Genomic DNA, 23,090 nt, shown 5'->3' on the forward strand with positions numbered 1-23,090 from the left:
TGTTAAATAGAAGAGTGGGAATAAGAGAGGGAAGAGATGTATAGTTTGGCACATGTTCTCTCGGACTTACCCCAATGGTAGAGCTAGAAATGTTCCATGGGATTCCAAATCAGTGCCATCAAGGTGGCATGTACCAATGCCATCTTACTAGCCAAAGTGATCAGTTGCAGTTCATAATTGATCAAAAAGATAGGATTAAATGTCAAAGGGACCACATAAACAAGACTAGTGTCATAAATAAGAGTGTCAATTGTTATATCAACAACAGGAGTCACTGTACACTTGCTCCCCATGTAGGATCTCTGTCCCTAATATGTTGTACTATGCAAATTAATGGTAAAACTAATCTTCAAACAGTACTATATACATTGTGTATCTGTGTAGGTGCAAACTGTTGAAATCTTAGTATATACCAAGTTGACCTTCTGTACATAAAAATAATTGAAAATGAATCTTGATGAAGAATGGGATAGGAGAGGGAGTGGGAGATGGGAGGAAGGTTATGGGGGGGAAAGCCGCTATAATCCAAAAGTTGTACTTTTAGAATTTATATTTAAAAATAAAAGTTTTTAAAAAAGAAAAAAAGAAGATTGATTTATTTGAAAGAGTTACATAGAGAGAGGCAGAGGCAGAGAGAGAGAGAGAGAGAGATCGGGAGAGAGAGAGAGAGAGCGGTCAGTCAGTCTTCATCTGCTGGTTCACTCCCCAATTGGCTACAATGACTGGAGCTGTGCTGATGGACTTGGGCCACCTTTCTCCTGCTTTCCCAGGCCATAGCAGAGAGCTGGATTGGAAGTGGAGCAGCGAGCTTTCAAACCGGTGTCCATATGGGATGCTGGCGCTTCAGACCAGGGTGTTAACCCACTGTGCCACAGCACCAAGCCTATCCTTTGTCTCTTTCAACAGTTTTTGTGTTAAAGTCTATTTTGTCTAATATTAGGATGGCTACACTAACTCCTTTTGGATTCTGTTGGCATGGCATATCTTTTTCCACCCTTACACTTTCAGTCTGCATGCATCTTTCTTGATGAGATGTGAATCTTGTAGGCAGCAAATAGATGTTTTTTTAAATCCATTCAGCCAGTCTGTGCCTTTTAATGGGGGAGTTGAGGCCATTTATATATTCAAGGTGACTATTGATATGTAATCACTTTTTCCTGCCGTTTTTCCAAAAATATTCCCATTTTTTTAGTTTGAATTTTCTTTGAGCTTTCACTGATTGATTTTCTTCCTTCACCTTCTTTCATAGTGATGACAGTATTTCTGTGTGCGACTCATCCTTAAGCATTTTTTGTTGGGCTGGACAGGTGGCAACAGATTGTTTTAATTTCTCTTTGTTAGGGAAGGTCTTTATTTCATTTTCATTCATAAATGAGATCTTTGCAGGGTATAATATTCTGGGATGACAGTTTTTTTTCTCTTAAGACTTGGACTATGTCTCACCATTCTCTCCTAGCTTGTAGGGTTTCTGATGAGATGTCTGCTGTGAGTCTAACTGGAGATTCTCTGAAAGTAATCTGGCATTTCTCTCATGCATGTTTTAGAATCTTCTCTTTAGGTTTTACTGTGGTGACTTTGATTACAGTGTGTTGTGGTGAGGGTATTTTTTGGCCTTGTCTATTAGATTTCCTGTGTGTTCCCTGTACTTGGATGTCTTTTTATCTCTCCAGACTAGGGAGGTTTCTGTTAATATTTCCCTAAAAAGGCTTTCTAATCCTTTCTCTCTCTCCATGTCTTCAGGAACTCCTAGAACCCAAATTGTGTGTGTGTGTGTGTGTGTGTGTGTGTGTGTGTGTTTATAGTATCCTGTATATTCCCAACCGTGTTTTTTAGGTTTCTAATTTCCTCTTCTTGTCTTTGGTTTGACTGTATTCTTTCCTGTGCTTTGTCTTCTAAGTCTTATAGTCTTTCTTCTGCTTCACCAATTCTATTGTTAAGGCTCTCAGTTGCATTTTTGTATTTGTTCTGTTGAATTCTTCATTTCGTTTGGATTTCTCCTTCTGATCTCAATTTCATGGGAGAAATTTCCTTTCATATGCTGTATGGATTTCAGTAGTTTGTGCGTTTGCTTCTGATTATTTCTGTGTAATCTTATGATCAATTTTTTGAGCTCCGTTTCTTGCATTTCTTCCATCTCATCATCTTCACAATCTAGCATGGAAGCATTGTGTTCTTTTGGGGACTTCATGTTGTCTTCCTCCTTCTTGTTTCTTGAATTGCTGCATTTGTTGTTTGGCATTTGTGGAGATACTCATTGTTCTTTTTTTTTTTTCCTTTTTTGCTCTGGTGTGTTTTATATTTGTACTGTGACTGTGTAGATAAGTGGAATGTCTGCTTTTGAATCTCTATAGAGGCTTGTAGTGGATGTGGCCGGAGAGCTCTGTTCAGTTCTCCAGGGTTGAGGGCATGCCTATGTTGACACACCCAGGTTGGGCATGATAAATCTCGCTCTCTCTTTTTTATCAGAAGGGAAAGTTTTTCTGCTCAGCTGAGCTCCTCTCCTTAATGGAGTCCAGTACCTCAGCGCTAGCCCCAGTGGCTATAATATTCATCCACTCTGTCCCAAGGAGCACACAAAGGATCTGTGCAGTCCTCAGTGTAAGTTCAGATTCTCCAGCGATGTCTCTCTCCAGGTAACCAGGAAGCCCTGAGCATGTGGAGTCTCCCAGTGTGAGTGCCCAGAGTCCCAGCCATGCTCCCTCCCACACTCCCTCAGTTTTTTTCACAGTCCCAGTAGAGAAGCCTCACATAGTCACAGGCTCCTATCCCCCTGTTAGTTCTCCCCACCACTCAGGGTCTGCACTCAACTAGTTGCTGGGCATGGACACGAGCTGGCACAGCTGTTACATATGTCCAAAATGACACCTGCTCTATTGGCTTGTTACAGGATGCCATTGTAAAGTGATTGTCCTTTTTCATTTCCCTCCTCTAGTTTAGCCGGTACACTATCCCCCATGGGGTTGCAAGCTGGGTTCCCTCTAGGTTCTTCTTGCAGCTATTTTTGCCACTGGCTTGGGCTGCTGCAGTCTGGTCTCACCCCCACCCCCCTTTCCAATGCTGGTGTGTAGGCTCTGCTGCTGGAGACCTGAGCCTGGGCACCCACACCATCTATGTATGTCCACCATGTCCCTTTAATTTTGGTAGCGTTTCCTTTGCTGTTTTCTCCCTAACTCTTCTCTGAGACTATACTCTGTCCACTTTTTTTAAAGCTATCTTCTCCTGGGCTAGAGCAGTAGGCTCCCTCCCTACTCCGCCATCTTGGAACCCAAGACCAAGTACTGTGAATGTGAAAACCAGAGCTTGACCATGTATGGGGCAAGTTCTCTTGCTTTTGAAAGGAGATACAAAATAACAGTGGTGGAAATGTGCTGATGGTGGAATGTGGGGCATGAGAAGAGTGAACACAGAGTACCTGTGTTCAGTCCTGCCTCTGCCTCTGCTTCTAATGCAGTTTGCTGCTAATGCGCATTCTGAGAGGCATCCATTGTTGATTCAAATACTTGGACTCTGCCACCCTCCCAGGAGACTTGGCTGGAGATCCAGGCTTCTGAACTTGGCCAAGTGTAGCCACAGCTGCTGTGGGCATTTGGAGAGTGATCCTGCAGATGGAAAACTGCTTTCTTTCCCTATAGATTTCAAAAATTAGAGATAATTGAACAATGTAAAGGAATATGTTGCTGTGTGTTATGGATTGGTTATCAAAGTATTTGGCTCAGGAACTGGTGGGAGTCACCTCATATATTAAAAGTGGTTGGGGCCGGTGCTGCGGCTCACTAGGCTAATCCTCCGCCTAGCGGCGCCGGCACACCGGGTTCTAGTCCCGGTTGGGGCACCGGATTCTGTCCCTGTTGCCCCTCTTCCAGGCCAGCTCTCTGCTGTGGCCAAGGAGTGCAGTGGAGGATGGCCCAGGTGCTTGGGCCCTGCACCCCATGGGAGACCAGGATAAGTACCTGGCTCCTGCCTTTGGATCAGCGCAGTGCGCTGGCCGTGGCGGCCATTGGAGGGTGAACCAACGGCAAAGGAAGACCTTTCTCTCTGTCTCTCTCTCTCACTGTCCACTCTGCCTGTCCAAAAAAAAAAAGTGGTTGGGGTCAGGCTGGTGCCATGGCTCACTATCTAATCCTCTGCCTGCAGCACCGGCACCCGGGTTCTAGTCCTGGTTGGGGCGCCAGTCCAGTCCAGCTCTCTGCTGTGGCCCGGGAAGGCAGTGGAGGATGGCCCAAGTGCTTGGGCCCTGCACCCACGTGGGAGACCAGGAGGAAGCACCTGATCCTGGCTTCGGATCGACGTGGCGCACCGGCCGTGGCAGCCATTTGGGGGGGTGAACCAACAGTAAAGGAAGACCTTTCTCTCTGTCTGTCTCTTTGACTGTTTAACTCTGCCTGTCCAAAAAAAAAAGTGGTTGGGGTCCTTGAAAGATGGCACTTTGATATTGAGTGTGATCAGACTATGATGATGAATGGTTTGGCAGGAATAAGAGTATCCTACTTTGGTAATTTCCTTTTATTACCACATGAGTCCTAATTATTTGGAATTAGATTCATATGAAGTACCATTTGTTTCTCAGGTATGTTTTATGAGATATGAATTTTCTTCTGTAAACATTGCTTTGTCTCCTTTAGACTGGCAGAGGACAGTGCAGCAGCCAACACACAAAACTACAATTTGCACATGGCTAAAGTCCGTGGTTATCTTACAGCATCCTGGGCACTTGACATCCGTGAAGTGGGAATTGGGTCTCTGCAGCAGGTGCTGCTTCTTGCATTTCCTGTTCATTTCTGTAGAGAGATGGAGGAGCTCCTTTGCTTGAGTTGAGTTCACCTGGAGATTCATCATGGCTAGAAAGGCTAGTGAGTCTGTCATTTATTTATCTAGGTAGGATACTTTTAACATAATTGCTTTTAGTCTATAGCATTGGATTTTGAACTTAACTATTCATATACGCGTGGTATACTAGATGGCCCACTTAATCAATTGTTCAGACACATTTTTACCTATAAAGGATGATTGCAGATGCTTTCCTAGATTGACATGTATCGTTATGATACTCATACCTCATTTAAATGTATGAAATTCCCAATATATTGTGTAAACTTCTGGAGGTCTCAGTCACCCTGGGTGGAGAATGCTCATGCTTCTATGAACATTATACTGTTGAGCATCATTCTAGACATACTTTGCTATGAAATCAGAGCATTCCTCTTAGTTACTTCGGGAGTCTTTGAATAACTCCGAAGATACTTTCAGGTGATTAGATAAGTGTTAATTTACATCCCCCTTCCTCTCCTAACAACAGTTTTAAAGTATGCATTATTTTGAAATAAAAATGTTATTTGGGTTTTGTTTAACAACTGTTGGATTGCAGTGCTATTATACACCTTTAGTCTTTATGTATTTAAACAGCATGCTTAATACATTGCCTTCATCAATAGTGTCATAAGGTGTATTCTTTCTGTTATCACCTATTTTTTCCAAGGTCACTTTAAAATAAATTTTAGAATGTCTATTCTAATCTCTATTCTAAATCTTATCCATTTGATAATATTTTACTATAATTTTTTTTATATTTTATTTTTTCAATTTTTTTTTAACAGGCAGAGTGGACAGTGAGAGAGAGAGAGAGAGAGAGAAGGGGTTTCCTTTACTGTTGGTTCACCCTCCAGTGGCTGCTGCGGCCGCTGCACTGCGCTGATCCGAAGTCAGGAGCCAGGTGCTTCTCCTGGTCTCCCATGGGGTGCAGGGCCCAAGCACCCGGGCCATCCTCCACTGCCTTCCCAGGCCACAGCAGAGAGCTGGACTGGAAGAGGGGCAACCGGGACAGAATCCAGCGCCCAGACTGGGACTAGAACCTGGTGTGCCGGCGCCGCAGGCGGAGGATTAGCCTTTTGAGCCGCGGCGCCGGCCAATATTTTACTATATTAATGTCTTAATAATAGATGTTGTCCTAAGGTCTTCATGTATGTAACTCATTTAATCTTCACCTTTATTAAGCAAATGCACATCCATTCATCAAAAATGACTTATGAGCATCTGTGAATGTGCAGAATACTGTGTGCCAAGTGCCAGGACGAATTCAGCAAGGTCCTGGCCTCTCTGGAACTTGAGATCTGAAAAGAGGAAAATACGTGACTGAGGATCATGTAGTAAGCAAACTGGTTCATTTAATTATGCATATTTTTCTGTTTGTAATTATGCAAGATTGTGGTTTAACCATAATTATAGCCAAATAATTATGGTATTAACCAAGATTACGGTTCTAATCCAATTGTGTGCTTTTTAAGAATAGGGGGGAATCTCTTGCATTCCTTCATCTCATAGTGCTAAACAAATAGATATCAATATGTAATGATGGTTACAGGAATGCTTTTATGAAACACCATAACCTGAGAGTTGTTGGAATTACCTAGTGGGATTTCAGGGGGCTAGAACAGATCACCCAACAAATGGAGTTTGCTGATAAGGGAATTACTCATACACAAATGGAAGTAGCGTTGATTAGGAGCAGTCAGACATCTAGGTTTCCAAATAGCCTCAGTGAGCTCTGTTAAGACTGAAACATTCAGTTGAACTCTAGGGCTGTTCAGTACCTCTAACACTTGAAACGTGGATTCAGAAGGAAAGCAGGCATGGTGTTTTAGTAAAACATGGAGATAAAAATTCTGGTAGTCTTTTTATGAAATATGTTAAAAAATTCTTCTAGAAAGCAGAGACTGCCTGGAACATTATATGTCAATTTGGTAAACAATGGCAATAATGAGATCTTCCCCAAAACACTCCATGACACTTTAAATGTCAGTCTTTCCTGTCTATATTTGGCAAAGCAATGATCTTATTATTACTACATATATGATTAATTATAGTAGTGCATCTAGAAGTGAAGTCCAGAAAGTAATGCCCTAGAATGAAATGTTGGTCTCAGTAGTAGGAGATGCCAACCAGTCTGTTGCTTCCAGCTCCTTCTGTAGCACCGGTTTTGCTTTAGCTGAGCCATTCACCTTTAAAACAGCCCAAACTGGGTTCAGAAAGGTAGCAAAAGGAATGACAAGCAAGGCTGAAAACCTGAGAGCAAGGGCAGCTTCTGGGTTCTCATTGCAAATGTGTGGACCCTGAAAATCTTTATGAAGTAAGGGAGCTATTGACGTTAGTGAGCTTGATCATTTCAGGAAAAGTGGCAAAGAAAGCTCTGTATGCCTTTTCACATCATGAGGTGTTTCACTAGGCATTCTGTGAAATGACATTTTTAAAGGTTGACATGCATTTTGTTCATTCCCTGTCAGCTAGCATCTTTAGCACAAATTCTTAGAGCTTTATATCATCTATCTGTTGCTGTACACTCTTGTGGGGTTTTTTATGTCCTATTTTATTTAGTTAGTTGAAATTTAGAGTGACTAAGGACAGAGGGAGAGAGGAATGGAGAGAGAGAGAGAAATGAGAGAGAGAGAGATATGTATACCTCAAAACCAGTGGTTCACTACCCAAATATCTACAATAGACAGCACTGGACCAAGTCAGATCAAGATCCTAGAACTACAGCAGGGCTTCCCACGTAAGTAGCTAGGGGCCCAAGTCCTTGGACCATAGTCCATTGCTTTTCTAGGTTCTCTAGTAAGGGGCTAGATAGAAGGGCAGCTGGATTCAAATCAGCATTCCAATATGGAGTGTGGCATCACAAGTGGTGGTGGACTAATCCGCTGCAACATCAAGCAAACTTGTCTCAACCTCCTGTGCTGGGAGGCTTCCCTTATGTAGAAGACATTTAAACCAAAAGCTGAGGAGTCACGGCTGACATCCACACATTGCTCTACACAGAAAATGCAGCATTCTAAGAGTGTGGTGGGCCGCTGGTCTGGATTAGCTATCACTCAGTTTTTCTTATCATAGGTAGAGGAATGAACACCTGTTGCAGTTGAGCCCATCAACATCAGAAGTTGAGACTTAAACCACACCTGAACTTTGAGTGAGATCCTTTTCCTAGTGTTGTCAATCTGAGAAGCCAGCCTCTATGGGAAAGCTTAAGCAGAGTATACTCACCCATGAAATTTGGATTTTGCTACATTCAAACAGAGAATATCAACAGTAAGTATTTTTTGTTCTGTCTGTTTACTTTTTGAAAGTCCGAGTGATGCACATATGCATACATATACACATATATGCACACACGGAGGGGATAGAGAAAGAGAGGTAGGTAGATAGGTAGATAGATAGAGATATCAAAAATCTGTTCCCTCCTCCAAATGCCTGCAACAGCTAGGTCTGGGCCAGGCTGAAAAAAAGGATCATGGATCTACCCCCGGGTCTCCCACATGGGTAGCAATGAGCCCAAGAGCTTGGGGCATGATCCATCAGTCTCACAGGTACGTTTGCAGGGAGCTGGATTGGAAGCAGAGCAGCTGGGACTTGTACCACCATTTTGACTTGGGCATCACAAATGGTGGCTTAACCCACTGTGACACCAGGCTGACTCAATGAGTGTTTTGTTTCTCATGCAAATTTGTAGATAGCTAGAGTGGGTCTCTTTCACAGTTCTCATTCTGCCATTGGAGGGCTAGTGGCTACCCTGGACTCTTAAGATTAACTCAGAATCATTCACACTACCTTTCGCCAACGTTTCCATATTTGCCATGTCTCATGGCCAAGCCAGAGAGTACAGTTGTCTCTCTGGTCCTTGAGGATCGGTTGCACTCACCTGTGGATAATAAATTCCAAAGATACTCACATTCCTTATGTATAATGGTATATTACTTCCATTTCATCTGGTCATATATTCCTGCATACTCTAGACCAACTCTGGATGACATTATAATATCTAGTACAGTGTAAATCGTTAACTATTTTGGGGGGAGGACTGACAAGAAAAAGAATCTTTACATGTTGTTATCTTTCACTTTACTTGGGTAGCCCGAAACTTTACCTTGTAGCCTGAAACTGTCAGAGACAATATTGTGTGAGTGAATGACCATGGGTAACGTTAAGTATTTGACCTGTTTTTGACCCAGTAGTTGTCATTTGCCAGCCTTGTAACAGATCACAATTTACTCTTGGGCACCACTATTGAAGACTCCCCTAGCTCAGAGAGTTGTTGATTTCTTTCAAGTTTAAGCTCTCTTGAAAAATATCATGATTTGTTTTCATCCATACCATCTCACGTTGGAGATTTCTCCAAATTTATGTCAATTCCATATTTTTCTAAACCACAGCTTGCCATTTCTTTGAGGTATTATCTGGGAGAATTTTGATCTGAAAACTTGGGCAGGAAGGTTTTTAAAAATGTAGTATTTTGCTTAGAGTGTATAAAAAGGCTCATAGTAGAACAAGGGTTCCACACCTGTCTTGTTAATCATTTTCTCACTATATAAACATACGTGCTGAACGGAAGCTGCCTTTATAATTAGAATGCAGTGAAGCTTCTTCTGATCATTATCACGACCCTGTTTTAAAATATAGGCTCAGAGACCATTAGCATCATAGGGTACATATTCCCACAGAGACATTTTTCCCTTCTGCTTCCATTTGCAATTTCATTTCAATTGTAGTGTTTAATATTTTCCCCATGTCTTGTATGTGAAAGAACAGAATGGTGGTAGAATGCTACGCTGTAACTCCTAAATTCCCAACCAGGTGTGACTAATGCTGTCAGGTTTAAATTAAGATGAATTTCTTCAAGCTCACTAAGACTGTGATATTCAGCTTTTCGAGTAGGAAGTTCACATGGGGGATTTCTCAATTCAAGAATATTAACACACTGAGTAACACACTGCTTTGTTGTTTCTAGGTTCTTTATTTGAGTAATTTCATTTAATGTCATGCATTACTGAGGAAGCTGAACTGTGGGCTCGATGGGTATCCCAGTTGTGCTGTAGTTTGACATTTCCATGGTCCCTCCCTTCATTCCCCAGCCAAGGAAGTTCATCCTGTGGCTTCCCAACAGCACATCCAATAAAGTGTTTCTGAACCATTTTCTTTTCACCTTTTGCATCCTTTGAGCAATTGAGTGTCCAGGACACAGGAGATTCCCTTCACATGCTTTCAAAATTTACCCATGTCTGATTGTGTGATTTCTATTTACACTTTCCTCAGGTGTTCCACTATTAGATGATTGACTAAAGAATGGAAGGAAACAGAAGACAGAAGCCTTTATCTTAATCTTTCTTTGCTTAAAGAATCCATCAGGTAAGATCTGTGACTGGTGTGAAACTCAATTTTCTATCTACTCAGAAAAGTATTCAAATGAGCATCAGATCCAGAGAGTCCTTGAGGAATTTGAGGAATTCTGTTTTGATTACTTGTAAATAATCTGTGAAATATCTGAAATTGTATTTCAAGTAATTTTGTTCACTATCACCATAATAAGCATTTATGTTGGAATAACTGTAGAATGGATACTCTCCTCTCTCTTTCAGATTTTTTATTTATATTTTGTAAAATTGGAACAGTAGGGATCCTTCCATTCTGCATCATTGAAAGCCAGCAGTATTTGCTGGTGCCTGTTTTTAAAGTGTACATAGAAAAGCTACCTTGTGTCTATGAGTGTTGACAATTGTGTTCCAGTCTGGCCAAAACCTTGTGACCCAGCAATAAGATCATAATAAACCATCTAGGTAGGAAAATGAGTTGACCTTCTGATAACCCAAGTCAACTTTTGTTACCATGTTACCTATTTTTGTCCTCTATCATTGGATCTATTTTTAAATAAGAGAAACATGGTGTATTTTCAGTTATTTGTATGAAATACATTTTCATCTATGTTTATTTGTGCCCTTTGCTATGCAACTTGTCTCCACAAAGGGACTTAACCAGATCAAAATCTTTTTTTTCAGTTGTCATTCATGTTCTGTGTTTGAAAGACAGAGAGGGTAACAAGTAGAGTTCTTCCATTTGCTGGTTCTTTGCTCAAGTTCCTGGAGTAGTGAGGGGGTAGATCAGGCTGATGCCAGGTTTAAAGAACTCAGCTCAGGTGTCCCACATTGGTGGCAGGGATCCAGGCACTTGAGCCAGCAGTCCTGCCTCCTAGAAGGAGTATATGTAGTAAGGTGGAATGGGCAGTTGATCTGGGACTTGATACTGGCACTGTGGTAGAAGATGCTGGCATCTTAACTGCTGAGCCAAACACCCGTTCTGAATCTATGTTGTCTTAGAATATTATCTGTGTACCCAAAACCCTGCAAGTATAAACTGGACAACCCCTAATCTAAGTCCATGCAAGAATACTATCTCAAACACCCTTGAAAACTGTCTGCATATGGATATACTTGCTGGAAGCCAAGAGGTAGGTGTGTATTTCTTTGTGATAAAGCAGCTCTTCTGATACCCAGCGAGCCCCAGAGGGGGAACCATCCAGCAGAGCGGCAGAGAAACCCTATCTAGACACTGAGAGAATACTTCCAGGGTTTCTGGAGTGCTGTTTGTGGGTCAGGCAGGCATCAGGGATTGAATTATCTTATTCCATGCTTTATCTCACACTTCATCACAACACTTTGAAAGTCATTATCTTCTTTTTACAGATATAAGAACTGAGTTGCGGAAATATGAAGTAGTTTGCCAAAACTCAAACATCCATAATCTATCTCCAGTCCCAATTCCAAAGACCCTACTATTTTACCATCTGCCCTTGCCTCCCAGAGGTGAGGTTACAGGAGAGGGTCCCCTGCATCAGCACACAAGCTTAGCTGCAAGAAGAATAGAATGCTATGTACATCTCATTCCAAGTTGGAGAAGTGAAGACCAGGCAGTTACAATATTTGTGTATCCAATTGCCAGTCTACTCTATGAAGACATAAGGAATGGAGTAACTAACACCCTGCTCCCTCAGCACTGTTTCAATAGGCAGTATTGTGGCCGGCGCCGCGGCTCAATAGGCTAATCCTCCACCTAGCGGCGCCGGCACACCGGGTTCTAGTCCTGGTCGGGGCGCTGGATTCTGTCCCGGTTGCCCCTCTTCCAGGCCAGCCCTCTGCTGTGGCCAGGGAGTGCAGTGGAGGATGGCCCAGGTGCTTGGGCCCTGCACCCGCATGGGAGACCAGGAAAAGCACCTGGCTCCTGGCTCCTGCCATCGGATCAGCGCGGTGCGCCGGCCGCAGCGCGCCGGCCGCGGCGGCCATTGGAGGGTGAACCAACGGCAAAGGAAGACCTTTCTCTCTGTCTCTCTCTCTCTCACTGTCCACTCTGCCTGTCAAAAAAAAAAAATAGGCAGTATTGTGAGAAAATCTTTTTCGTGAGACGTTGCCTTGAGTAGTTTATGAGCCCAGGGTATTATAGTCATAGCATCACTACATTTCTTCCATCATGATTTTCTTCTCTCATTCCTTTATGCATTTTTATAGCCAAATAGTGTGTTTAATTTGTGTTTACCGTATTATCCTATCCCCCTCTACTCTGTTTCAATCAACTTGAGAAACAGACATGGGAACTAGGAGATCTGATTTAATGTGTATGTTATCATCACCATTATTCATTTCTTTAGGAAGGCTGAGTAGGATATGCTTTATCGCTTTATCCTCCATTTTGTGATTTCTTTTGCTCATTTCTATAAACTATGGGAATGATGATTAATATTGGGAGCCTGATTTTCCACTGTGATGTTGGAACTCTGCCTTGAATGAAAAGATAGAGGACAGATGCAGCTAGAAGCAGCATTTCAGGGTGCACTTAGATATTTTACAATGGTTTTGATTTGTTCAAAAATGTTCTCAAATAGTATTCATTTTATGGACTTAGTTTTGTGACAGCACTTCCAATTTGGTGTTCCAGAATTGACTCATCTCAATGAAGTACCTGCCCTGTGCCATGGTCCTGAGAGGTAAAATATGACTTCCTATTCTTGCCAGCAGAGGGCAGCAAGGAACACTGGAGCAGGTGCTTGATATCAGCTACTGAGGATGTTTCCCTTGGTGGAGGCAAAGATGAGGGTGTTCAGAGGACCAACATGAGAAAGGATAATTACAGGGATTCAGGAGGGAGACCAGAACATATGGGGAGTGTAAGGGTTCTCCCAAGGGCTCATAACTGCCAGCACAAGTAGACATCTGGAGAGTCATTGATTATAACCTTTTCTTGGTATTGACTGCTATTCCCAGCCTGTCTGATGCCAAGGTGTGGCTGGCTGCCTAAGGTAACAGGCAACTAAAAGCATATCTGGGCACTAATACAGACTGGCTGCCTGTGAGTTATCAACAAGCTGCCCACAGAGGCCGAGGGGTCCAGAAGCAGCCCTGTGAGGGTGAAGGATGAATGGGTGTGAGGGCTCACCAAATCCAGCTGCAGAAGATACTGAGGCCCCGGGTACATGCCAGGAAGATGATTCTGCAAAATATATATACATGCATATGTATATAATACCAAGGATATTTTCCCCTTGTCTTGGGGGTGGGGGGCACTGCTTAGCTATGGAAACACTGTGTGATTTAGGACTTAGAGAGTTCTCACTTTACCAACTGTTAGGTATCTGGCCCCCAGTCACACAACTTCACTGAGCTTCAGTTTCTCCACCTGTCAAATGGAATTACTAATTTTTACCCCAGAAGCTGATGTTGAGGCAAGGGGAGGCTATATATAAACTACCTTGCAAGAAGCTTGACGTTTTGTCGTTGCTCAGTGGATTTGATTGCGTGACATATTCTCCCTCCTTTCTCTTTGGCCATGGACAAACATCCATGATAGTGTTCACTATTTTGGAAAATAATGTCTCCCTGTCTTTTCTAAGCAGCCTTGGTATTAAGCAAGAATTATTCTGTGAGTTAGCTTGCTAAATTTTCTATACTGTTATCCCATTTTATAGTTGCAGCAATCCTTTGAGGTGCACTATCATCTCTGTTGTGCAGGTGGAGACACTGAGACTCTTCTAGAATAACTCCTTTTACCAGCACCCTCTACATGGCGAATGCTGAAGGAGGGGGGGTTCAAAAACTACTTAGTTTGGTTGCAGCCCTCCTGCCAGTGTTGCTACAAAACCTTCTTTCCTGTGTAGATAGTTCATCACCATTTACTTTTTTAGAGGTTTAATTTATATATGTATGTATGTATGTATATATATTTGAGAAAATCAACTTTGAAGAACCCAAGCATAGTGCATCCTTTGTGAGCACTTAGACATTACTATAGCTTATGAGACATAGATAACATCCTCCACTTAATACATTAAAATGAAGTAAATCTTTGCAAACAAGTTTTACTATTAACTCTCATAATCCAACAATTTGAGGACAGAGGTCCTGCATGGGAAGTTAATGCACAGTGACTCCTGTTGTTAATTTCACAATTAACACCCTTATGTGTGATGTGAGAGATCACCCATTTAAACACTTAAGGGGGGAAATTGAATAAAAGAATTTTGTGTTTGTGATATGTTAAAATAACCTTATAATTGACACAGCATCACATTGATACTATCTCTCCATTTGGTATGTAGGGCCGAAAGGTCAGTGTTCAATGACAGAAGTGAAAATAGACTGCTATGGTCAGAGTTCTTCCCCCACCCACCCAGTTCTCCTGTTGAAGCCCTTACCTCCTTCTCTTTGTGTGCCATGCAAGGACACAGTGTGAAGATGGTTGTCTATAAGCCAGGAAAAGAGGCTGAGTCAGTGGGGCCCCATGCTCTTGGACTTTTCAACCTCCAAAACCGTCAGACAAGTAAACTTCTTTCTTTGACACATTACCTAGCCTAAGGGGTTTTGCTACAAGAACAGAAAATGGGTGAATCATGTATTCATTTTAATGTTGTGCATATTATTTTTGTATAAAAAATTATATAATTATACTAAAATATGCAAAGAAATAATATTGCACTATAGCTTTGAAATATATTGCCGCTTGGGCAAACTGGAGGGAAGGTTGCTGAAATCTCTCTGTGTTTCTTACAACTGCATGCAAATGAACCATCATCTCAGTTAAATTTTGAAGAATTGAATGATGGTGCCAAAATCTAGAAAACCACTATATCAGTTTGAGAGTTTGTCAGTTATGGCATGAGCCTTAGAACCTTGACATCACAATGATGGGTGATCTTGACTACTGCGGAACCCACAGTCTTCAGGGACTTGTTCATGGTCTCTGTTGAATAGTGTCGACAGAGTCTAGAGTTGTAACACATGGAAAGTAATGTTGTCAGAGCTTCTGGAAGTCATCCGCCAGTCCCCAGCGCAAGGTAGCCTTTTCCTGTACTACTTGTGATCATTTAAGCAGACTGGTCACCCCAGGAGGAGTTCTGTCCTGTTTTCCTTAAAACAGAGGAAGTAATTCCTGACTTTGGTGCTGGTTTCATGAGAAGCTACTTTTGTTCTTTGGTTTAGTGCTACTGAGCTCAAAAGAGCAGGCTTTGTACTGTCAGGGGAGACACTTCCTTGGCTTCATGGCAAAGAGTTTTCTCTGAAAAGATCTCGAAAGAGGCTGTCCTGTTTATGAAAGAGTTTTGTGTTCTGCTCAGTCTAACTGGTTTTACCTATTATGGCCACAGAGCCCCATTGGTACATGGTCCCAACTCAACCAGTTATATCTAAGCCTGGGTGATGTTAAGAAATGTTTGTGGATGTGTCCAGCATTATTTCATGTTGTCTAGCACTTCTCTCCCCTCGCCTCCCAATTTGAACACTAATTTAGATAAGATAGGAAGCATTTTACTAAGTGGGAATCAATGTATCCCTATTATGTAAATTGTCATGCTAACAGGGGACCACGTTACAATGACTTCTTTACCAATCGCTGTGTCATTTTGTTTTACATGTGATAGGCTGAAAATTGCCTTGTGTTCCCTCTTCTGAAACCATGTTTTAAGAGCTTGGTGAGTGACAGCTGTGGTGTCCATCTTAGTGTTCTTTACAGAGGGCAGTGTGGTAGTTGAATGGAAATACTCTTTAGAGATGTAAACTGCTTTAGAATATCAGGGGTATGTGATTTAATTTTCCTTTGAAAAGGCAGAAGACATGCCTGTTGCTTTTACTTAGAATGAATTAGCAGCAGATATGTATGGAGAACTTCACAGTTGAAGATTGCTTTCGATATTTTACTTTAACTTGCACTAAAACCAGGCAGATTGATACTATTGTTCCAGATTACATGTTCTCTTTTATGATACATGCTCCCTTTCATACACAGCCAGTTAGAAACAGTCAGACTCTGAAATTTTCAATAATCTTCAGTACTTTCTTTTTTTATTCTTAAAATCTATCTATTAAGGGATACAAATTTTCATAAGTGCAACTTTAGGAGTATAGTTATTCTTCTCACTATATCAGTCCTCCCACCCACACTCCCATGCCTCATCCCCCTCAGTCTCCCCTTCCCAGTTCTATTCTCCATTAAGATTCATTTTCAATTGACTTTGTACATAGAAGACCAACTCTATATTAAGGAAAGATGTCAACAATTTTCACACATACACACACGCACACATATGCACATACACAAACTGTTTGAAAACTGGTTTTACAGTTAACTCTCAATACAACTCATTGAGGACAGAGGTCCTGCATGGGGAGTCAGTGCACAGTGACTTCTGCTGTTAATTTTTTTTTTTAACTTTTATTTAATGAATATAAATTTCCAAAGTACGATTTATGGATTACAATGGCTTCCCCCACATACCGTCCCTCCCACCCACTACCCTCCCCTTTCCCACTCCCTCTCCCCTTCCATTCACATCAAGATTCATTTTCGATTATCTTAATATACAGAAGATCAGCTTAGTATACATTAAGTAAGGATTTCAACAGTTTGCTCTCACACAGAAACATAAAGTGAAAAATAATAGATGATATTTTTTAAATGATGATGAAATCAGATCAGACCTATTGTCATGTTTAATCCCAGTGAGAGTCAAGTTGGGAGTTGATAATTTTTTTTTTTTTTTTTTTACAGAGGATCAGTTTAGTATACATTAAGTAAAGATTTCAACAGTTTGCACCCCCATAAAAACACAAAGTGAAATATATTGTTTGAGTACTCGTACCAGGGGATTCCAATTCTGCTGTTAATTTAACAATGAACACTCTCATGGATGACGTCAGTGACCACCCGAGGCTCTTGAAATGAGCTGTCTAGGCTATGGAAGCCTTTTTTAATAGAAAACGTTTATTTCATAAATACAGATTTCAAAAGGAAAACTTTTGGATTATAGCGGTTTTTTCCCCTATGGACAAGGCCATAAGCAAAGTGGAAGTTCTCTCTTCCCTTTAGAGATAAGTGCACTCTTCTTTGATTGCCACTTTTTTCCACTGGGGTCTACAGAGATCGTTCGTGTAGACTATGTTTTTGCCACAGTGTCTTGGCTTTCCATGCCTGAAATGCTCTCACAGACTTTTGATCCTCAATACTGCCAAGTGCACACCAGCAGAATCTTTCGTATGCACATTTCTGCTAACTGTGTATTCCACAGAATTTCAGCTTTTTCTTTCTCATGCTCCTCAGACGTGTTATTGCTGATTGCAAATCCGCATTCCAATTTTTAGATGCTTATGGCAATGGCACCTAGTCTCAGGAAGCAACATTCTTTTTGTTAAAATAATAGAGGTACAACAATGACCAGAAACGGAGAGATTGAAAACCACAGGAATTCCTTGTTACGGACCTGTAGGGCACAGGTTTATTTGGGATTCTCTGGGTCCACTTCATAGGGTCCTCTAAGCTTGGTCCACATGTTGGGAGATTGCTCTGGGCTAGGATCTGCTTCTGAGCTAATTCAGAACATTGTTTGAATCCCCTTACTTGTAGTTGAGGTACCTTCCTCCTCCAGCTGTCACCTGGGGGCTGACTACATCTAGTCTCATGTTTCTGTGTAGCTCCTGCCCATATGACAGATTCATTCTCCCTTGCCCTTCAACTCTTTCTGGCTTCCCCTTCTGTGCCATGTCCTGAGTCAGTGTAGATGATAATCTCTGATTTGGGGACCTCTTGGGGGTTAGTTTAGGCCTCCTAAACTAGGGAATGTACTCTCCCTATTTGAAGGTTCATCACATTCATTCTGTCTTCACAGTCTCTTTTTGCAGATAGCACAGTCATAGGCTGCAATCATTGGGGTGTGCGGCTTTTGGATGGGTTGTTTTAGAACCCTCTGTGTACCACAGACTTTGTGGAAAACATCCCTTCCATCATTCCACCAGCAGTTGTCCATGGTTACCAAGACCTCCGTGTTAGTAAGTCCAATGATGAGTCCTCAGTAACCACCTGCCTTACCTTCCATAGCGTTTGATGGGAGCGATGGCTCCCTTCTTGTTATCCTCTCAGTTCTCCACTTACCTGACACCTCTTGGTCTGAGCGGCTGTCTTCTTTGGCACGCCTGTAAGACGATACTTGCCCTAGGTTCTCCCTTGGATGTGTTCCCTGTCCAACTCTCTCAGTGCCACCTGCTCTTTGAGACCTGTAAAACCTGAAACCCCATTGGCATCTGTAGTTGGAGAGCCTTGTCTGAGGAATTGAGATGACAGTTTTATCATGTGTCACTCCTAATGACTGGCATCAAACTAGTCTGTGACCATTGACTAGCTACTCTTTGGTGTTTGCTGTTGAGCAGGGACGATGATTTTCAAGAGGCTGGGACTTCAGAGGATGCAAGTGCTTCAAAGGGACGTGAACGAAGACTACTGGTGCACGGTCCGATAAAGTTAAGAACGGGTAATAAGAAAACAAAGCATCAGGCTTTTTTGTACAAGGACGTACTGAAAATCTCGAACATTCGGTAGGTGCATATGCTGCATGCTGTCCTGATCATCGTGAAATATATTGTCTCTAACAAAATTCATTTTCATGCACTCTTTCTCAGCAAGTAGCATGTTTTTACTTTGTTTTTGCCAGTGATTTCATTCTTCACTTATTAAACAAGTAGTCATGGAAGTTTTATTCTGTATTGTGCCCCTGTAGACAGTGGAATCAAGAATGGGAGAGACAGGGTTCCTCTCTCTCTCTCTCTCTCTCTCTTTGAACATTTATTTATTTATTTTAAAGGAAGAGTTAGAGAGAGGTAGAGGCAGTGAGAGAAAGAGAAGGGCGGGGGAGAAAGAGACACAGAGACAGAGACAGTCTTCCATCCGCTGGTTCACTCTCCAGATGGCAGCAAATGCCGAAGCTGCACCAGTTGGAAGCCAGGATCCAGGATGCAGGATCCAGGAGCTTCTTCCAGATCTTCCACATGGGTACAGGCGCCCAAGGACTTGGGCCATCTTCTAATGCTTTCCCAGGCCATAGCAGAGAGCTGTATTGGATGTTGAGCAGCCGGGACTGGAACTGGTGGCATGCTGGCACTGCAGGCAGTGGCTCTACCTGCTACGCCACAGTGCTGGTCCCAGGATTCTTCTTTCTTGAGTCTTGCCTAGAGATGATCAAACTAAGAAAGAGACAATTGAAGATTGTAATAATGTGCATCTGATAGTAGGAAATAAACAGTGCCATGTGGAGAGTGTCAGAGAAGAGTCCCACTAGGGTGCCTCTGTGAGATGCAACATTGAAACCATTCCTCTGGTGTGAGAAGCAGCCACCTGTTCTATAGACTGGGTGTCCCGATTTGCCTGGCTGAGGGGACTGCAGGCCATCGTGTATGCAGCTTGACCCTTTGGGAGCAGGGCTTCAGCAAGGCTGATGTTTCTGGAGCTCATTGTAATTGACCAGGTCAGAGGTGAGACTGAATAAGTGCTCAGGGTTCTGGTCACAGAGGATCTTGACAGATCCCAGTAAGGGGTTGAGAAATTCCTTTGAAGGGGTTTCCTTATGGAAATGGCCATATCAGGTAAATATTGTAGTATATCATTGTGGCTGCTGGGAGATAATGGATTGGAGAGCTGGCAGCAATATAGGAGGGAGACTATGTCCTGGAGATGATAACCCAGATCACTGATACCAAGGGCCCCAACTTGGGAGGGACAGTGAAAGCAAAAGGTACAGGAGGCAGATTTGGTGTGCCGGTTGGAGATAGACACAAGTGGTCACTCCCACTGTCAGCCTTGAACACAAATGCAACCAGTACACAGCCTGGAATAAGGCAACTGCTTAATACACGTGTGCAGGGAAGGAGTAGGCAGGAATAGACTGATCTGGACATCTGCTTATCTGCTCCACCTGTGTTTTCATAATTTATGAAATATTATATAAGACAAAGACTAGTTCCACAAACAAAATCTCACCAGGAAGTGAGTAAAGAAAAATAAAAGTTGCCAGTGCTGCCCTCCCCTTGGCTTCCAGTTCTGCCCTGTCCTAGAGCAGAGAAGCAAGACTCAGGCCCAGTTTTATAAAATGCAGTCTCATCTTAGTGACAATCATATGAGGTATGTTGGATCAGGGGTGTGTTAAGCGCAATCTGTGTGTTCAGGATATCTTGTACCTCCTCTTGCCTAATCCTTGCTTTCACTATCTGAGATGGGTCTGTATTCTTGTTTTCCAACAGGCTCTGATGCTAAGAGAGCCCCAGTGGCTGCCTCAAGGTCACCACAGTAGTCGTGGGTCCATGATTTTTTTTTTTTTAAGATTTATTTTATTTATTTGAAAGTCAGTTAGAGAGAGATGTAGAGACAGAGAGAGAGGTCTTCCCTCCATTGGTTCACTCCGTAGATGGCCGCAACAGCCAGAGTTGTGCCGATCTGAAGCCAGGAGCCAGGAGCTTCTTCCAGGTCTCCCACATGGGTGCAGGGGCCCAAGGACTTGGGCCATCTTCTACTGCTATCTCAGGCCATAGCAGAGAGCTGGATTGGAAGAGTAGCAGCCGGAAGTAGAACTGGCGTCCATATGGGATTCCGGTGCTTCAGCAGGCCAGGGCTTTACCCACTGTGCCACAGCGCTGGTCCTGTGAGCCCATGTTTAAAACTAGATCTCTTTATTATAGTACCGGCTCTCACCCAGCTGCCTCAACACTTTGTATTCTTTTGGATCCCATGGCAGATTTTATGACAATTTCATTTCAATCGCTTTAAATCATAGGGAGCCCTGTGGCCAAATCCTTGAACATCCTCCTTAAGGCTTAGAGCTCTTCACGTCTACCACTCACCTGAGAGTTAGATTTGTAAATGAACAAGGCAGCATGCCAGAGGGCGAAAGTGGGGTGGACCAAACCAGTACTGAGCAATATCACTGCTGAAGCTGCGATATTGTCACCCTGTGCTCTCTGCAGAAAAAAATGGGAGGTGTTTTCTTCCCTTATGGATAAGACGTTGAGCACTCGGACTAAGGTACATTTTGTTTTGTGCTTTTATTTTGGCTGCAGTCTGTAGGACACAGTATTTTTTTAAGCCAGAATCTGTGGGGCAGATGATCTGAACCAAATCTTAAGAAGGAAATTTGAGCTGGTGTCATGGCTCATCTGGCTAATCCTCCGCCGGCGGCGCTGGCACCCCGGGTTCTAGTCCCGGTTGGGGCACCCAATTCTGTCCTGGTTGCTCCTCTTCCAGTCCAGCTCTCTGCTGTGGCCCGGGAAGGCAGTGGAGGACGGCCCGGGTGCTTGGGCCCTGCACCCGCATGGGAGACCAGGAAGAAGCACCTGCTCCTGGCTTCGGATTGGCAGAGCACCGGCCATAGCAGCCATTTTGGGGATGAACCAACGGAAGGAAGACCTTTTTCTCTCTCTCACTGTCTAACTCTGCCTTTAAAAAAAAAAAAAAAAAAGGAAATTTGAAAGAAGCTGTCTTTAGAGAAGGAGTGGAGAGGGTCCCCCCACCCCGCCAGGATCATTTTGAATATTTATAGCATCTTTCACGGGCTGGAGAAAATCATCAACTTAAAAATTTAGCCTGTTACGGATTTATTGAATTTTGAATCCAGCTTGCAGTTAGTTGCCTTGGCAGTGCCAGCCTCAGTGACTTCACAGGCTTTGTACAGCCCAGGGACCAGACATTCACCATCCCAGCTTTCAAGATGCAAAATTTGTATAAGAATTAAGATTCAAATGTATTTGTAATATCTGAAACTAAGGTTATTCCGAGATTATGTATGTATAGTCTATCTCTGTGAAGAAGAAAATTTTATAAATAATCCATCCATGATTTAATCTTTGTTCAACCCCTCAGCCACTCTGTTGAAGTCAATCAGATGTGCATGACCAGAGAGTGAGTGATTCTCTTAAGATGTAACACCTTTAAAATACAGAGTATGGCCTCAAGTCCATAGTCAGCATTCAGAAACAGACCAGTCCACCTGTTGCCACTGGCTGCCGTTAATCTTGTGTGTGTGGGCCCCTTGTGGGCCAGCCTTCACTGAGCACATGATTTTGTCCAGGTCCACCTGACTCTTGCCTGTGCTGTGCACTGAGAGGGAATAGATGGATGTGAGCTTTTCTTGGTTATGGAACATGGAGGATTGGGGTTTGCTCAGGAGAGGATGTGCTCTCAGTACATTTAAGAAAAAAACATCTTGCTTGATGATCTTTTTAGGTACAGCAAAAATATTTACTACAAATATGTCATCCCTGTCAATGAAATATGGATTTCCAAATGCATTGTTGAGGAAGGTGATACCAGTGCCTCCAGGTGCCTGAATATTGGCTGGCCCATGGCGAATTATAGGGCCAAGTTCTTGTAAGTATCACTGCTGAGTCTTGTAATTTTACTTTGATATAGAAGGATATAACCCTTATTGCCTTTTCTAGCAAAGATAGAGAAATGCACCTAAATTTTCTTCCAAACTTGTTTTTTTGGGGGGGGGGGATTGGTAAGCATTTTAATTTGACCCTATAATAATCTGCTGCCTCATGCTTTGACTTCCAGCCATGGCACTTGTATGACACATATTTTCCCCAAGAGGTTTTTATGTGCCAATATGTGTGGAGAGAATGAAATGGGAACTGTTGGAATGATTTGCTTTGGTCTGAAGCAATGGTTTTCCAAGGGCTCCATGAGCTACTTGGGGAGTGGGTATTTTGGATTAATAAAAATAGATTTGAGAGAGCAAGGCTCTGGGGCCCCTCTCCAATATCCTCCAGCCTCTAGGTCTAGGCTTTTGTGTGTTTCAACTAGTAGAGTAGATCAATTCAGCTTGAAAAAGTCCTTTTATTCTCCCAAAGTAATGACCTAAAGAAATAATACTTGATATACAAATTAAATTATATCCTGGGTTGCTAGAATTGCTATTTGGTGTCTTCAGTGATACGGCCACCTGAAACAAAGATTTGATTCATGCGATGTGG

General features: G+C 42.6%; 2 protein-coding genes across 3 annotated transcripts in view; both read left to right on the top strand.

Moving 5' to 3' along the window:
* Positions 1-4,811, top strand: part of LOC149124858 (uncharacterized) — a 37,122-nt gene extending 32,311 nt beyond the window's left edge. The window contains exon 3 of the mRNA XM_089302068.1: positions 4,623-4,811. Within this exon, the coding sequence (XP_089158194.1) occupies positions 4,623-4,679 (57 nt within the window). The 3' untranslated portion in view covers positions 4,680-4,811. The remainder of the gene's footprint in view (positions 1-4,622) is intronic.
* Positions 1-23,090, top strand: part of LOC138843586 (rho GTPase-activating protein 20) — a 92,222-nt gene that overhangs the window by 16,937 nt on the left and 52,195 nt on the right. The window contains exons 2-6 of one of the 2 annotated variants that reach the window (XM_089302059.1): positions 5,992-6,143; positions 7,882-8,076; positions 10,078-10,170; positions 18,501-18,665; positions 22,339-22,482. In XM_089302059.1, the coding sequence (XP_089158185.1) occupies positions 22,457-22,482 (26 nt within the window). In that variant the 5' untranslated portion in view covers positions 5,992-6,143; positions 7,882-8,076; positions 10,078-10,170; positions 18,501-18,665; positions 22,339-22,456. Of the gene's footprint in view, positions 1-5,991; positions 6,144-7,881; positions 8,077-10,077; positions 10,171-18,500; positions 18,666-22,338; positions 22,483-23,090 lie in introns of those variants that run through there. The other variant, XM_089302060.1, reaches the window with a different exon arrangement.

Source organism: Oryctolagus cuniculus, chromosome 8 (genome assembly GCF_051225735.1).
Source record: "Oryctolagus cuniculus isolate XC-2025 breed Fujian yellow rabbit chromosome 8, ASM5122573v1, whole genome shotgun sequence".
Taxonomy (NCBI): Eukaryota; Metazoa; Chordata; class Mammalia; order Lagomorpha; family Leporidae; genus Oryctolagus; species Oryctolagus cuniculus.